Genomic DNA, 16,825 nt, shown 5'->3' with positions numbered 1-16,825 from the left:
AAGTTTTTAGAATTTAATATTTTTTTTCAAATTTTATAAAAGTATTAACTATTACCAAAAAGATTAATTTTGGTGGAAAATATAAGAATAGTGAATTTTTTATTTCCTTTAGGAAGAAGAAACTTGGGTATCCTTTATTATTTTTACGAGTTTAAATTCTTTTTATTTTTTTAATATAATTTTATTTTCAAAAAATACGTCCCGTTTTATAAAATTAAAGATATGATAGAACTAGCACTGAATGAATACATGTATTTTTTTTTAATTTCTAAAATAATTAATATTTTTTCAAGTGAAATGATTAAATAAAATAACAATTATTTAGGTACCTCAATTTAATTTAAAACTCTTAAAAGCATTGAAAATGAGAGTTTGAAATTAATAACAATTAGTCCCATAAGGAAAGGTGTATAGAAGTACTGACAGCGGGTATTATTTTATTTATTTATTTATATATATAAAAAAAATTGATATTCCCAATTCATTCCCTTCTCTTTAGCACATCGCACGATGGCCTTTTTATTCTTGTGTTGTGTGTGTGCATAAAGGAAACATCTCATAGTGGCCTTCTTGCTATTTCTGACATTCTCTTTCGCCCTTTCCAATTTCTCATTTTTTTTAACTCTCCACCTCCACTCCTATTCAAATATGTCACTCAGCCCCATTTCTTCTACTCTTTTACTATCACTAATCGTTTTGATACGTCGTTTTTTATGTATATAAAATATAATTTTTTAATTTTTAAAATATAAAATATAAAAACTAATAAATTATACTTTAAAAATTAAGTAAAAAAATAAATTTAAGGTGTCATCACGCCAACAAAAAATTTGATATAGTTATTTTAAAATAATATGGAATCACTTTTGAAAAATAAATAATTATAATTAATTTTTAAAATTATCTAATTAAAAATATAATTATTATATTTAAAAATTGATATGACGATGTCAATAACTATGTTTGTAAATGAGAAGTTCTTTCTCCTTTATATTAACATACCGCAAACTACTTTTTTTAATTAATCTGGAGAGCTTTGCTCCATCAATAAGTGTGTTATCTATAATGTTTCGGTTTAATTATATTTAAATTCTTTTTAAAAATATTAAATTATATTTTCTCCTAAAAAATTTTAAAGATGTACTTGTGTGTTTTTGAATATTCTCCGTTCACATCTATACTCTTTTTATTAGGATTTGAATGAAAAAAGTTAATGTCAATAAAAAAAAAATTGATTTTACCCCTCGTTTAGCACTATGTATAATTTATTGACCAAAATACCCTAGTACTATATATATAAAAAATAATTTTTATTGGTAAAAAATATGCCTAGATGCGGAAGGGACGCATGTAGTGCTCCAAGGGCATAGGGGGTATTTCACTCCATTTACAAAGACTGAAGGGGATAAATTGCTATTTGTTTTCACAGAGTTTTTTTTCTTTTGCATGTTTTCTTTATTACAGAGGGGTAAATTATTTTTTTCTATTAAAATTACTGTTCTTGTCATTTTTAAAGGAAATAAATGAATTAAAGGGTAAACAAAAAAATCAGTACAATAAAGAGAATTAATACCCTCTGAGGTTAGGCAAAAATGAACAAACTCTCTGTCTTTTGAAAAATTAAAGTTATACTCCCTGAAATTATTGTTGTAATTACAACTACACTCCTTATTAAAATATAAAACTCATACAAATACCCTTTAAAAAAAATTACACTAACATTCCTCATGAGATATAATTACACTCTTACAAAAGACAAAAAATATTTATATAATTTAACTTAATCACCCTTTGTTTTAAAGTACTATAGAGTATAGATAAGATGTTAGTATTGTGTTGTTTGGTCGGGCGGATGTTGAGGTGGGGATACATAGAGAAGGGAAAGGCGGGCAATAGGCCCAACACTTCACCCACCAAAACACATACAACTCCAACTCCTCTCGTGGGTCCTACCCCAACTTAGAGCTTCTGGGACCGTTTGATTTGGCAAACGGTACACAACGCACCATCAATCATTGTGATCTAATGACAATATATGCCGAACGATGTCCTACATTTTTTGTTTCGTCGGGTTCTTTTTTTTTATTATTATTTTATTTTTTGTGCATGCAAATTTTTTTTCGCTCAACTCATTTACTTCGTGAACTGTAGTATTTTAAAATTATCAAAAGACTAACATATAAAAGTTTAACACTGTAATTTTTAAAGAAGTAAGATGCATTTAAAGAAAAATAAGATAGGAACACTAAAAAAAGAGTAAAATCTAGCAAACTTGATAGTGAAATATGTAGAAATTGCTTAGGAGATGCTAAAAATAGCAAAACCAATGTTTATGAGTGATGAAAATCGTGTGTGAAAGCTAAGAGTAAGTAAAAAGTAAGTTGAAAACTTGTTACTTTTCTTGACCTACTTAAAGTTCTATTTGTAGGAGAAAAATGAGAAAATCGTAGAGACGGTTGAGAATGGTCAAGAACTCCCAAAATTACTTTGTGGAGTTTATTTTCTTTGAATATATTTCATCCGGTTGTTTCTCATGTCATATGGCCCCCCACGCCGACATGATTCGAATCTACCATGTTAGTGAAAAAAAGTGGGCAAAAATTAAGAAAGTGGTTACTTGCCATTTTTATCCACTAGACTAAGCTCACTTGTCTGTTCCTGTTGGTGTTTTTTGGTGGCGATGTGCCATCCAAAATATAGAATATTATTGAGGTGTTCACTAAATTGAATGATCCCTACTAGCTGTGATTGGGCTTTGGATTCATTGATGTCTTGCCAACAAGTTGAGGTAGTGTTGCTTTGCCTGTTGGTGTTGGGCTGTCTGGGTTTGATTCCTTACACTTACTTGAGCTGAATTTTGCTATTGGGATTGAAAAAGAAAATTTCTGATATATCAACATCTGCAATAATTTATAATTTTTGAATTTATCCTAATCAGCGATAATAATGGAATGTGAAGCCACCCAAACTTTCTGTGATAAAAAGTAAATGGACCTCCCTCGTACCAAGTAAACTTAAATATGCTGCCTAATAATCCCAAGTGAAATGCCCCTTATGTAGAGGGGTCACACAAATCTCCATTTATTAGATTAGTACATATTTTTCAATGCATAAATGTAGTTTAAGCTAAATCCCAAAATTTGGAGACGTCATATAGATTAAGAATGCTCAATATTTTATGGACATAATGAATATTGTTGTTGTCCTTGAAAAACTGAATATTGTTTTTGAATTGATAGATTTGGAGTGAAGAATTTCAAATATATTATAATAAATCCACGACACTTGTTTGGATAGTTGTATATCATAAAAGATTTTAAAGATTCCAATTCTCATTTTGGATTATATTTAGTAGCATTATGATTGATTTCAACTTACATTTAGATTATGAATCTGATTTGGGTGAAGGATTTAAAAAATAGTTTTAAATTACTTCGTACTAAAAGAATTTAAATTTCATAATTGTTTAACAAAACATAGTTCGAATTTAGAATTAAAAATTTAAAATCAAATCAATCTATAATTAATTGAAATAAATTCAAAGAATTTATTGCTAGAAATTTAAAATTATTAATCAAAATATAGCTTAAAGTCATTTAAAATTCTTTTCTTACATTCTTGGCTCAAATTCTAATCCGTCCGTCCAGACGGGGCCAACAGATATCTTGTTTTATTCAAACTAATATATTTGGGCGTATTTGGATTTGAAAAAAGGATTTAGAAAAAGAATTTTAAATAATTCTTTTTTGAAAGGAAGTTCAAATTCATTTATATCTATCAAAATTTAATTCAAAATTAAAATAGAAGAATTGTTCAAACGTATCCAAATGATTGTTACCAACAATTTTAAATCTATGATTTCAAATCCAAATACAATATTTGGAAATTGAAAGAATTTTGTTACTATTGACAGCCCAATACTGAGCAATACAGATTTGATTTTCCTTTCAATTCGGCCGACTTACAACAATGCCCACCCGTCAAGACATTGGGCTAAACCCGAACCCAGTTGAGGAAGATTTCAATGGCGGGTCACCTCCTCTCGTTCCAGAAGATTGAAACCCCTACGCGTACACCAACGACAATTCCTCCTGATTGGAAAATTCCTCAATTTCGTCGTCTTTCTCTATAAAGAGAAATTATAATTGCAAGATTGTAATTGTTTATTTTCCTCGGAAGAATTTGAGCAGCCATGGAGAAGACGTCCAAGATGGTGGAGCCGGTGATCGGCATCCCGTACAACGCCGCGTACCAAGCGCCGATGGCCCACCATTACTACGTCGCAGAAAACCCTCATCAGGCTGGTATGATCCCGCCGAACGCCATCTTCGGCCACCCCAAGGGGGTTCCCATTCAACAGACTATTTACCGGGATACGCCTGCGCCGTTTGATTGTGTTTACTGCGGTGGCTCCGGCGTCACAGCCGTCAAGTAAGATTCTCCAATTCCTTTTTTTTTTTTTTTTTATAAATCTGTTTGTGTTAATTCTGTGAAATACTTGTTTGTTTGTCAAAATTCTGTGATGACCTTAATTTATGAGAATATGTCGGGTTGGAAAAAGTTATTGTAAAAATTCGTAGTTCATAGATTTGCAATTATTGATTCATCTCGAGGAAGGTGATCAGTCACCATTCAATTACAATTGTTTCGACAAAATTGATCTGGCAGCGAATTTTTCAGTTAGGGGATGAAATTGTTGGACCGCATAGAAATGATTACTCAAACACAAGGCAGCTGGTCTCCATGGACTGAGACGGTTGACAATCAGGTTTAATTTGTCTCAATGATGTAAAAAAAGGAAAAATGCTTTGTGTTTGATCTGAATTTTCCTTGATAAAGGTTTTGCTGCCCCAATTTCTTCTCTTCAATGGGACTGTAAAGATTTTAGCTGTTAGATGGTTGTTAGTTGATGCTTTGAACAAGTTAAAGGCGATAAACTGCCACTTCTATTGCCTGTTTATTATGTTAGTTATATGCATCTTACAATGATTAGCCGAAACATGAAATGTATCCTTTCACCAAAGCTAGTAAATGAAATTGGGCAAACAGGAGGGAACATAGATGTGTTTCGTACCATTCCTAATATGGAGTTATTTGGTACTCGTTTCACAGACAAATATAATGCTCCCATCAACTAACTGCCTTCTGATTTTAGCATACTCAAAATGGGTTCATTCACTGAAAAGGTTTCTCGACTTCACTGCTTATGAAAGGTATTAATAATGGATTTTTCCAATAACAGCAGAAGAGTTATCATTTTGATCAAGGATATAGAATCCGAATAACCAAAATAATGCAGGCTGCATTGAGACTTAGATCAAGTGTTTAGTAAAACATTATAGCATATTGATTAGCTTAACTTTCAGTTGATGGAGGATGTAACAGTGATACAATAATGATCAGAATGTTAAGCCCGAAATTTGGACTATTTTTTACCGATGACTTTGTTTTGTTTGTTTTGTTTTTTATATGGTTATTTCTTACTCTTCCAGTCTCTGTTCTTGCTTGTGATTCAGGTCAAAAATAAGTGGAGCAGCTTTTGTTGGTTGTATGATGCCAATGATGCTTGGAGTATGCTTTCTGTTGCCTAGCATGGACTGTCTATGGCACAAATATCATTATTGTCCAAGCTGCAATCAAAAGGTTAATATTTCTGGTCAATTTTTTTCTCCCCTTATGCACTCAACTGTAGAGGCGGACTGAAATGGTTTTGCTTCTTTTTTAGGTTGCTGACTTTGAGAAGACTGATCTTTGTATAGTAGCGGATCCTACGAACTGGGTGGAACGCAGTTTTGCAATACCTGCCTGATAGATCCATCTATTTGCCCTACGGCATCATAGTTGTTCTGCTGTGTGCACTGTGTATTTTGCTGGTGAACCTCACAAGAAATGGAATCTTACTATTCTTGATATGTATATGGTTGTGAATGGAAGTTACTGTAGAAGGTTTCTAATCTTGGATATAGGTCTTCTCCTTGTAACTCTTGAATAAATATCAAATTGGACGTTGGTACATATTTCTTGTGGTTTCTTTTCTCTGGTCTTGATGCCTCAGTCATGGAAATCAGAATTATAATCTGCAAGTTCCACCTAAGTGAGAGCTTATTAGGAAGCTGCTAACGGTATGTAGAATCTTGTCTGTGATTTGGTTTTGGTTTAGCAGCATGCAAGATTCTGTTCCTGCCTATGCATAGACATTCATGCATAATTGTAATGATGCTGCTCAGTTCTTCCCCAGGAATTCATACATGATGCAATGATGCAGAACCTAGAGTAATGCCCTCTTTCTTATCAATGTTGACAATTATTCACATCAAACGGTTAAAATGTTCTCCATACCTTTCTTCTGGCATAATTCCGGATATTATCATGACAGGAACAAAAGTTGCTTATCAGGCGTTTCATGATAGAGAGCTGATCCAGCATGAGAGATAATAGACTATCAGACTAGCCAAGGAGACTGCCTGTGAACCAAAGTCCAGGGCTTCGAATTTTTGCTGGTCTTGCTCTTGTCTCAGCAACTGCAGGATTGGCAATGTGGTGTGCTATACTTGAGGTTACAGGCAAGTCATCCTTGGCTACCAAATCCAACTCTTTTATCATCATGTAAGATCAGACCTCTTCTCAGACTTCTTCATATACTGAACTGAGTCTTTTGCCTAAAGTGCCATATATTTGTGTCTATTTATAAGCCATGGGTGTGTTTACGATAGAGAAGCGTATCGACATGCAAGTTGACGATATTGTCATACTGGTGGTATGTAAGGGTGACTGGAATTTATTCTGAGAATGTGCATATTATAGGTCAGCCTTTTAGTAAAGTTGACCAATCTTGGATAAGAATGCTTACCTATTGCTCAGGGAATAAGGTTTGCTTATTTTTTGAGCATGTACCATGTTTGGGAAGTGAAGGAATTTAGCTGAACTAATGCGTGTTTGGATGGAAGGGAATTGGAAGAAAGATTTTAAATAAATTCATATTAAATGGATTCAAATTCATTAGTATTCTATAAAATATAGTTCAAAATGAGAGTTGAACAATTTGAAATTTGTAATATAGAATTATCCAAACGAATTTAAATGATTGTTATTAGGGATTTCACACATATATCGAGATGTCCCGTTTGCAATGCAGATGTTATTAATTTGATGCTAAATATTATGAAACATATAAGCCTCAATGCAAATTAGATACTACATGTATGTTTATGTTCATAATTTCCCCTTTAAAAACCCTTCTTTTCTTTTTCTTTTTTCTTTTTTAAATAATTGAAAAGCTTTTTCCCTTGATTTAAGACATAAATTATAATTCGTTTGTTGTCTAATTTTAGTTCCATACACAAATTATTATCCGGAAGTAGTTATCTATTAGTACTATCACATTATTATTGTAGATAAATAATACTAATTTTTACAAGAACTTAAAACTTAACTTCTTCTAGAAGCTATAAATGGTACAAAGAGTAAATTATATTGAGACACAGCGTTGTAAAATTACTAGTATATTTCTTAAAATTGTAAGAAATATTAGCTTCAGATACATAAACATATCTTACGCTTTGTAAAATTATAAATATATTTCTTAAAGTTGTAATTATATGTACATATTTAATTCAGCGATAAAAAATTGACATAATTTTTTTACTCTTTGCAAAATTATAACTATACTATTTGAGGTTGTAGTTGTAATTACAAAGTATATTTTCCATGTCAACAAGTTTACACAAATACCTAACAAAGTATGTTGCTCTAACATTTTTCTAGTGGGTGTGTCTATAATTTTACAAAGAATAAAAAATATTTATATTTTTGTACCTTGCTTTAAAGAGTTTTAATGTTATTTATACTTTCAACCCTCGGCAACAAAGGTTTGTTGACCTTTCGCTACACGAAAGGCCAACTTTTTTTTATTTTGGATAAATTACAACAAGATCTTTTGAAATTTGATATAATTATAAATATTTCTTGTTATTCTAAAGAATTATCAATACCTCTTAATGTTTGATAAAATTACGTAATTTTTGAATGGACCTCGGCAGCTATCAACTTTGCTTTTACTGTATTTTTTATTTTAAAAAAATAAAAAAATATAAAAAAAAGTCGGCGATGACGGAAAAATTTGCAAAAATGTCCATTTAGTCCATAAGATAATTTTTAAAAATAAATAAAATTATAATTCATAATTCATAAGGTTATTTTGGTTTATTTATTACAAAAAATAGATGAAATTTAATAAAGACTAAAGGATTGTGCAAATTGTTAGATGATCGTTAATTTTTTAAACAACGAGAAAATATTTATAATTATATCAAATTTAAAGATAGATTGTTATCATTTCTTATTTATTTTTTTTTTTTTTGTTTCCGAAGATGTTAAGACTCAGAGTTTGAAAGTTTTGCACCTTGGCGTCATGTGATAACATATATGGAAAATCATTTGACTTTGTTTTACAAAAGTGAGTGGAGAAGATACCACCAGAAGTCTTTGTCGAACATCCTTTGACTTCAAATTTCTTGGCTTACTCTGCAAGAACATTTATACAATCGAATGCTCTTTTATTCCCATTAATAATTCAGTAGAAACAAAATATTATTCTCAATTACAGAACTTGATTCTTCTCATTATTACTCGTGAATTGGATCTGATTTTAAAGACATCACTGATCAATGAGCGATGAGATGAGAAGTAATGATGTCTGATTTCGTCGGAATCATAAGGCAGTTATGAGTGATGAGATGGATCTGCATGTACTTATCATGGATAAAGTTGTTTGTTCCCAAATGCAAAAATTATTTAAAATAATGTCAAGAAAAATTACAAATAATATTGTTTTAAAAAGTTCAGAAATGCATAAATGTCGATTTAAAATTTTAAAAAAATTGTCTATTTTAAAAGAATATAAGGACTATGTCTATTTTAAAAGAATATAAGGACTATTACGATTCTCAAATAATGGGACGGAAGCTACAATACAAGCATGTGTTTGCAGTGTTTGACTTGGTGGAGATGTTTGTCCCATCAAGTTAGTACGCGGGCAACTATGCCCATGGACAAATTCATGACGGACATGCTCCATTTGAGGATGTCGATTTAAATACAATTACACAACCAAATTTTCGTGATGTACAACGACGAAATTGGCAACGTTAAGGTTGTGGCACCAGTGGACATTACTAGTATATAGGACTGCTTATATAATATCAAGAAATATGTAATATTTGAATTTTGAAAATAAGTATTTATTACAAAAACCTTTGTTATATCAATTACAAAATTACACTAATGGGTGGCTAATCCTTAACATGCTAGATACTGTTGGCGTGCACAATTTTATAGTCTATCCATTTGGACTATTTCGTTTTGTAATAGGTCTTCCAGGGCCTCAATAGACTCACGAAGTGGGATTATATACAAGGCGAAAATGATTGAGATCATAGTACTCCTCCCCCATACAGACTCAAATCTCCGGTCATATGTCTTATTATATAATTTATTTATTTTTTTGAAAGGGTCTTATATTGTAATATGATGGAACAAACTAGAAGTATTTACTCCAAAATGTCGACATACCTGGATCACACGCGAACAAGGAATTCCATATGTTCCGCACTTGCCACATGGACACTCTTGATACTTCAATTTTACAGCATAAGTATGAGTACTCACACATATGCAACTTAATGTTAGTATTGAGGCAGATTGCTGATTATAGTCAAATTTCTAAACAATATGGTGTACTCCTTGGCTTACTGACCCTCAAATATTTTGAATGCATAACCAGCCTATTGCTAGTTGTAGTTCATCATCCTATGATAACGAATTGTGCGCTCTATAAAGTATTTTACTGAACATGAAAAAGTTATTTGCGCCATTGCTAGTATGGGTAGACGTTTAGCACCTTTAGCACTTCATTTATTGTCTCAGACATATTTGTTATTAGAACACGATTCGCTGACCACCACATGGAGTAACGTCCACAGTGCATTATTAATTCTTCCCATCTAATTGTATGATCCCCCATTCACTCCTTTCATTCCTTTCAAAATACGATCAAACTTGCAAACATTCTGTTCAAACGCTCACTTTCCTACAAAAATTTTTAAACTGAATGTTGTTGAACTTCTTATTGAAGTTCGAACATACATATCGTAACAGAACTTACGCACTCCACGAGGAAATTTAAAGGCGAGACAATTAATTGCATTTATTATAGTACTGTATTGAGCTGAAATTAGACAAATGCACTCCCCATCACCTTGAAGTAGATGTTTCAAAAAGCATTTCTGCGAACCATCTCCATGAAGTGAATGATTATTCATCAATGAGTGCAAATATCAATGAGAGAACTAACATATGCATTCACCGAAATGAAAAGAAATTGTATATCTCAATCACTCTTAATTAGCAACATCATCTCTAGGTTTCCAGCAACATTATATTATATATTTAAAATATATTTGTAAGTTAAACTCGTTCCTATCTAGGCCAAATTCTTGATACATGATTGACTCTACTTCAACAAACGTAGTACTATGACACATTTTTATAAAATAGAATAGAGACCGATCATAACCCATACAGTCATATGAATCAATTAGCTGACCTCTAAAACATATAACAATATCAATATTGTTTTGCTCCACCATATCTTCACAACAAAATATAATATAATTTAAAAAAAAAAAACTAAGAATAACAACATAGCAAAGACAACAAATGCATAAATATAAAAAAAATTTAGTAAAAATAACTTTCATTACTAATTGTAGTAAAAAAAATCTTCGAATCCCTTTCCTTTTAGCAAAATTGTTTTATTCAATGCTCTTTATAGCAAGAAAAACAGCTATCAAGAGTAGCTGTGTATAAATAATGTAATTTTTCCTGCTTTTATCTTATGGGATGCATAATATAAATAATACATATACGTAGTATATGCCATAATTATTCGTATATTTTATTTATTTGGAACACATTAAGTTTAATTTATTTAGTTATAAATTATAAAACTATGAATATATGAAAAGACAGCCAAAATTGTGTAAACCAGCCCTTAGACTCAAAATATGAGTTTGATGATGATGGGATTGAGGGGCTTAGGCTTACACTAAGATTTGAAAAACCGCAAATGTTGAATCACAGCAAAAATATATTTAACTGGCCTAACCCGCGCGCCGGCCTATCCCTCTCCTTCAGCCGCTCTCTCTTTTCTCTTTTTCCCTCCTCTCCTTCCGCCGCTCTCTCTTCTCTCCCACCCCAAAACCGCCGCCCCAACCCCAAGCAGACTTAGATTGATTCCCCCAGGTGAGTCTGAATTTCAGAATAGGATAACGAAATATATTTGTAAATGCTAAACTATAGTCTTTGTATAGGTCTACTAGTTATAGGTTGATATAAAGTGAACTCTATCCATTCCCAAACCCCCGGAGGAGAATCAGAGGTGGTAGGGAGACCCTCGCCCAAAGACCTCTGATTTCGGTGCTATTTGTTTCCTTCAATTTTATTTTCTATCTGCTTGAATTTCCATTTTTCTTATTTATTTATTTATTTTTTTTTTTTTGCAGTAATAGATTCTTGTTAACCGCTGATATTTCATTCTTTCTTCCTTCCGCCACGCCCCCTTCTTAGCTACCCTGATAATTTGTTTTTTATGTTTTTATTATTTCGTGTAACCCAACATTTGTTTTAGGATTGGGTTATTTTGTTCATTAGGTGAGTGCTTTTGTTCTGTTCTCAGGTCTGCTGTGACTTGGGTATTTGTTCACTACAAATTTATAATTCAAATTTATTTGTTTTGTGTTATAGAATTGTGGATGTGTTACTTTATTGCAGATCTGCAGCATATTAAAATAATACTACTTCAGATATGTATATATTCCCTTTTTATTTAACCTAGGACTACATTCAATTCCTCTTGCATATGTTGCTTCTGTTAATCCAGTGAATGATATGTTGGTTTTGGGCCTGTGGGAATTTCGTTTGTGTGAAGTCATCATTTTTGCATTTTGAGATTTTGATGTCTTAATGAAGTGTGACACTGGTGGTTGTCCTTGAATTATTCAAGACTTGTTTACTGCAAATGATTAGTCAATTGCACTAAGAATCTGAAGTAACTTCTGCCTTTGCTTGGCCAACTATGAGGTGAAATTCGATACCTTTTGCTCGAGTTTCTGTGGTTCATTCTAGTATGTGTTTGGTACATTGAGGTGGAAGGGACGATGATAGTATTGACGAGGTTGGATGAACATTGTTGATTATGACTGTAGATTAGAATTCTAAACATATATTTTAGTTTAACTTAGTTTAAAACTTAGTTCATTTTTCAACTTAAAGCTTCAACTAAGCTAATTTAATTTCAATGTTTAAACTTACTTAAATTTCATTTAGTCAGTTTAAAATTAAACTACTTTAACTTCATTATCTTAGAACTTAGTTAATTCTCAACTTAAGAGCTGTAAATAAAGTAATTTAACTTAATTATATTAAACTTACATAAGTTTCACTTAGTGAGTTTAAAACTAAACTAATTTCACTTAGTTAATTGTCAATTTAAAAGCTCCGATCACCACTCCACTGCACCATCGCCTTCCTCCTCCTTCTCCCCTTCCCCCCGCCTCCCCCTCTGTCATCCCATTGATTGGTTTTGCCTACAGTAAATTGATTTGTGCTCAAGGCATTTGGTTGGTTTCATTTGGCTTATGGTCTTTTCATGTATTTTAGTGGTTTGTCATTTATCTTATAATTTTATGTGCTATTGCAGTTGTACCATCAACTTTAAATTGATAAATTGCTTTGTGGTAGTTTTTTGAAATGGAGATCAAGTTAGATGGAGTAGAGGGTTCGTTGGTTTTGATTAAGCAAGGAGCTGAGGCTGTAAGTCAACTTTCGTTTGTGGTTTGTTATAGAACATCATAGCGCAAATACTTATTCTTATTAATTATCTCTGGGATTACTAAATGAAAACAATACATTAACTCCAATGAATAGTTTCAGGAACATTTATTAATTAATAGGGACAGACCAATTCTCCGCTTCTCATGTGGTGATCTTTTTGTTTTTGTTTTTCCAGAGAGTGTTCGAATCGACTTTTGTTGGCAGAAGGTCTATTGTTAAGGAACGTTTTTCAAAAAAATATAGGCATCCATCATTGGATTCAAAGCTCACTGTCAAACGTTTGAATGCGGTTAGTGCTATAAGTATTGTTTATATGCAGCTCTTTAGTGCTTTGCTGCCTACTTGACTTTCTACCATTGCTGAGCAGGAAGCTAGGTGCATGACGAAAGCTAGAAAGCTTGGAGTATCAACTCCAGTTCTCTATGCTGTTGATCCTTTGCTGCATACCTTAACTTTTGAGTTTGTTGAGGGTCAGGCAGTGAAGGACATATTCCTTGACTTTGGTTTGCAAGGTATTGTTGAAGAAAGGTTGAATGACATCGCAACACAGATTGGTGATGCTATTGGTAAACTACATGATGGTGGGCTGGTCCATGGTGATTTGACAACATCAAACATGTTAATCCGGAACAGTACCAATCAGCTGGTAGGTTATAAATTCATTTGGTTATCTTTGTGGTCAAGTTTCAAGTTTTTCATTTTTATAAATAATTTTCATAAGGAATAATAATTCATGTAGAATTTTTATCCTTTTGAAAGGTGCTTATTGATTTTGGTCTGAGCTTCACTTCAACCCTTCCGGAAGATAAAGCCGTTGATCTATATGTTCTCGAAAGAGCATTGCTATCAATGCACTCTTCATGTGGAAATGTGGTGAGAGTCCTTGATCTAACATACTCTCAGATGCCACTCGATTGTTGGAAAGATAAAAAAAAAATATGAAGCTACTGAGTCCTTTTATGTTTTTAATAATTTTTATTAGAAATATTATCAATTGGTCATCAATATTCTTTTGTGTCACTGACTTGTTCTTTTAGTTGAAAACAATGTAAACTTGTGCATGACCCATATTTATTTTGTTTGCGGGAGTTTGTGCGAGATTTTCTGTGTATTAGTTGATATGGTCATTTTTTCAACAGTTACTAACATTTTGAGAGTGGGGTTAAGCAGCTGTTAGATAGAGAACTTGCATAGATTGTATTTCCTGTATTATGGCAAAAAACTTGTTAGGATGAGAGTGGAAATTGGAAAATGTTTATGAGCGTGTCAACATGCCTAATATATCATATATCATTACATTAAACAGTCATCTGGGCATTATGCTGCTAATTTCTATTCCAGCATCTCCTGAAACTCTGTTTCAAAGTCCAAATGAAGCCATTGAAAGAAAGAATAACCATTTTTCTGTTTTTACATTGTTTAGATGGACAAAATCCTAGCTGCATACAGGAAATCCTCAAAGCAGTGGTCCTCAACTTTGAACAAGCTAGCCCAAGGTGTTCCTTCTTTCATACTTTGGCTTCTACATAATCTTTTGTTCTCTAAGAAATGATATCTAATGGCTTCTGTATTGTTATAATTTTTTCTTGTTTCATCTGTTGATGTGCGGTGATATGTTTTAGTGCGACAAAGAGGAAGAAAACGCACAATGGTTGGTTGAGCTCTTCAACTATCTATTCTGGACGAAGGTAAGACTAAGTATTTCTGTTGATAATGACCGAATGTTTCGTTGCCAACATGATTCTGGTTTCATTTGAATACATCTCAGCATGAATCACAAATGAGTTTTTCCTTTTGTATCCACACATTTACATCATTTCTAATTCTCCAAGCCAGTTTTTTCCACTAAGGTACTTTAGTATTCAATATTGGGTTTTTTAGAATGTTAGGTTTGTGATATAGGATTCTAACATCACGAGTTGTTAACATCATTCTTTGAAAGTCCCTGAAGGTAAGGCCAAAATAATATGAAACTTCATAATTTATTTTCTCCCATTCGAATGGAGTTGAAGAATTTTAGAGCAACAACTCAATTTCATTGTTGGATAAAAGTTGATGAATAGTTCTAGTGAGATTTGAAACACTGTCGAGAGTTGGAGCCACTCGAAGGACTATTATCCCACTAGATATTGATAATCCGCATTTTTTAATATCTCTCATGTTATTCAATATGTTAATGCCATGGAAACCTGTAGCTTATGTAATAGTTCGTTTTGCTTTTACGGTGCAGAGATGTATTGGAAGGACTGGAGGCACTTGTTGGGCTTGTAACACTCATCTTTCTTGCACTTCTTTTCAAGATCAAAGATAGATCTTATTTATTGCGAATTATTTGTCCTCTCTGTATTGTTCATATTGGTTCTTGCTTATTAAGAGCAAAATATATGCATCAAACATTTATCCCAAGTAAATACCTTAGCTCTTCGTCAGTTTAAATTTTGATTCTTTTTGGTTCCTTGATTGTATGTTAAGCCATTGTCGCCCTATCAAAGTGGTCTCGATGAATTTCTCTCCAGATCATGAACCTTGATGCTTATTTTTTCCTCTTCTAAGTTGTTCCTGTAAGAGAGGTCATCGGTGATAGTAACTTTTGGGTATTACATGGATGCTCCCTTGAGTTTGGTCTAATTATACAAATACCCGTCTCCTTTGCAAAATAATAATTATATCTCTTGAAGTAGTAATTATAATTATAAATATACTCTTTCTTTAATTATGAAATTTTATACAAATATTCTTTGCGTACATTTTGGTAAGTAAGGAACCTTCCGTTGATTAAGCAAAAGCAGTTGAAGACAACATGAACACAGAAATGGGTCGAACCAATACAGGCAGCACGTATAGCTCAGAGATGAACCTAATAACACTCCAAACCCAAAAAACATACATGGAATCAGAGCCTAGCTAATCACAACAGCTGACCCGTGTAACAGGCAAGAGATCATTCCTCAAATGACTGGAGGGACTGCCGGCTAGAGAGCACCACATCCATCTGGCTTTGCACCATGCTTAGTTTATAAATGTTAATAATGTCTGAATAGATTATTTGTGGAATTGAATTAGCTAAATAAGATTATAAGCGTATACTTTGATGAACAAAATGATTTTTAAAATATTATGTAAAGTAAGATTTTGTTTACTTTGTAAGTTTGCACGATAAATTTTGAATAAGATGATATCCAGAATCAAAATACACATTATGATGAGAATTAGAGATATTAGAAAAGGTATTGTGATGATGGGCTGACCACATTGGATAAGCCCTGGATGGAGCATGATGATAGGAATTGCATATATATTATGTAATAATTAGAAGATTGAAACCTACAACCACCAAATTTTCCCAATGCAAGTTCTTCAATCACTGTTTTGATATTATAAATCAGATTTCATTGGCCGATCTCAAAATGTCAATATGGACCAAACGCTGGTAGAGAGGCAAACACTTACTGAATGCAGCCCTAGATGCTTGCTTGCCTCTTTGGTATACCATATCTAGAGAGAGGAGAACCTGAGGAGGTTCCATCACACAACTTCCACACCAAAGCAGACTCCGTAGATGATGTTGGAATAGGTTAGGATAAGAATTCTGAGTTATGAGCTTCAACAAAATGTACAAACATCTGTTCTATATTGAATTTGGAGGACAGTTTGGTAGGACAGTCCTTCATACCTGATAGATAGATTCTGAGGTCCATATTGTAACATCATACCTTTTTTCACTTAATCAAATTTATATTTACCCAAACAAAAAAAAAGTATTGTAGGAATATTATTTTCTTAGTTTACACTAATAGCTGAACTATTCAAAGCATCACATTCACTAATTAGCTGTGTACATCTGAAGATATTCCTCAAAGGAAGATTTAAGGTCACAAGTTACCTTTTCTGATGCAAAGACTTCTCGTTTGAAATTCTCTCAAGTGTCTACATG

General features: G+C 32.5%; 2 protein-coding genes across 4 annotated transcripts; both read left to right on the top strand.

The window, feature by feature from the left end:
- Nucleotides 4,047–6,274, top strand: LOC105168464. The gene is made up of 3 exons (XM_011088556.2): nt 4,047–4,431; nt 5,517–5,643; nt 5,726–6,274. The coding sequence occupies exons 1-3, from the start codon at nt 4,193–4,195 to the stop codon at nt 5,807–5,809; spliced, it is 450 nt and encodes a 149-aa protein (XP_011086858.1). The 5' UTR covers nt 4,047–4,192; the 3' UTR covers nt 5,810–6,274.
- Nucleotides 11,063–15,408, top strand: LOC105168463 (EKC/KEOPS complex subunit bud32). 3 transcript variants are annotated; one of them, XM_011088555.2, is made up of 9 exons: nt 11,063–11,301; nt 11,370–11,475; nt 12,799–12,870; nt 13,067–13,180; nt 13,259–13,537; nt 13,651–13,764; nt 14,315–14,387; nt 14,514–14,579; nt 15,122–15,408. In XM_011088555.2, exons 3-8 carry the CDS (start codon nt 12,808–12,810, stop codon nt 14,549–14,551), a joined length of 681 nt encoding a protein of 226 aa, XP_011086857.1. In that variant the 5' UTR covers nt 11,063–11,301; nt 11,370–11,475; nt 12,799–12,807; the 3' UTR covers nt 14,552–14,579; nt 15,122–15,408. The 3 variants fall into 3 exon arrangements, with proteins under 3 accessions (XP_011086857.1, XP_011086855.1, XP_011086856.1); XM_011088553.2 differs by lacking the exon at nt 11,370–11,475 and having other exon boundaries at nt 11,064–11,301; XM_011088554.2 differs by lacking the exon at nt 11,370–11,475 and having other exon boundaries at nt 11,064–11,301; nt 12,758–12,870.

Source organism: Sesamum indicum, linkage group LG8, assembly GCF_000512975.1.
Source record: "Sesamum indicum cultivar Zhongzhi No. 13 linkage group LG8, S_indicum_v1.0, whole genome shotgun sequence".
Taxonomy (NCBI): domain Eukaryota; kingdom Viridiplantae; phylum Streptophyta; class Magnoliopsida; order Lamiales; family Pedaliaceae; genus Sesamum; species Sesamum indicum.
Note: the sequence above shows the minus strand (reverse complement) of the source record. Positions and strands in the feature narration are given on the sequence as shown.

Excerpts from the sequence above, each read along its gene's own strand:
- LOC105168464 (XM_011088556.2), top strand. The coding sequence starts at position 4,193 with ATGGAGAAGACGTCCAAGATGGTGGAGCCGGTGATCGGCATCCCGTAC. Across the intron at positions 4,432-5,516 it reads TCCGGCGTCACAGCCGTCAA|GTCAAAAATAAGTGGAGCAG; the intron begins GTAAGATTCTCC and ends CTTGTGATTCAG. Across the intron at positions 5,644-5,725 it reads GTCCAAGCTGCAATCAAAAG|GTTGCTGACTTTGAGAAGAC; the intron begins GTTAATATTTCT and ends CTTCTTTTTTAG.
- LOC105168463 (XM_011088555.2), top strand. The coding sequence starts at position 12,808 with ATGGAGATCAAGTTAGATGGAGTAGAGGGTTCGTTGGTTTTGATTAAG. Across the intron at positions 13,181-13,258 it reads CTGTCAAACGTTTGAATGCG|GAAGCTAGGTGCATGACGAA; the intron begins GTTAGTGCTATA and ends ATTGCTGAGCAG. Across the intron at positions 14,388-14,513 it reads TTTGAACAAGCTAGCCCAAG|TGCGACAAAGAGGAAGAAAA; the intron begins GTGTTCCTTCTT and ends GATATGTTTTAG.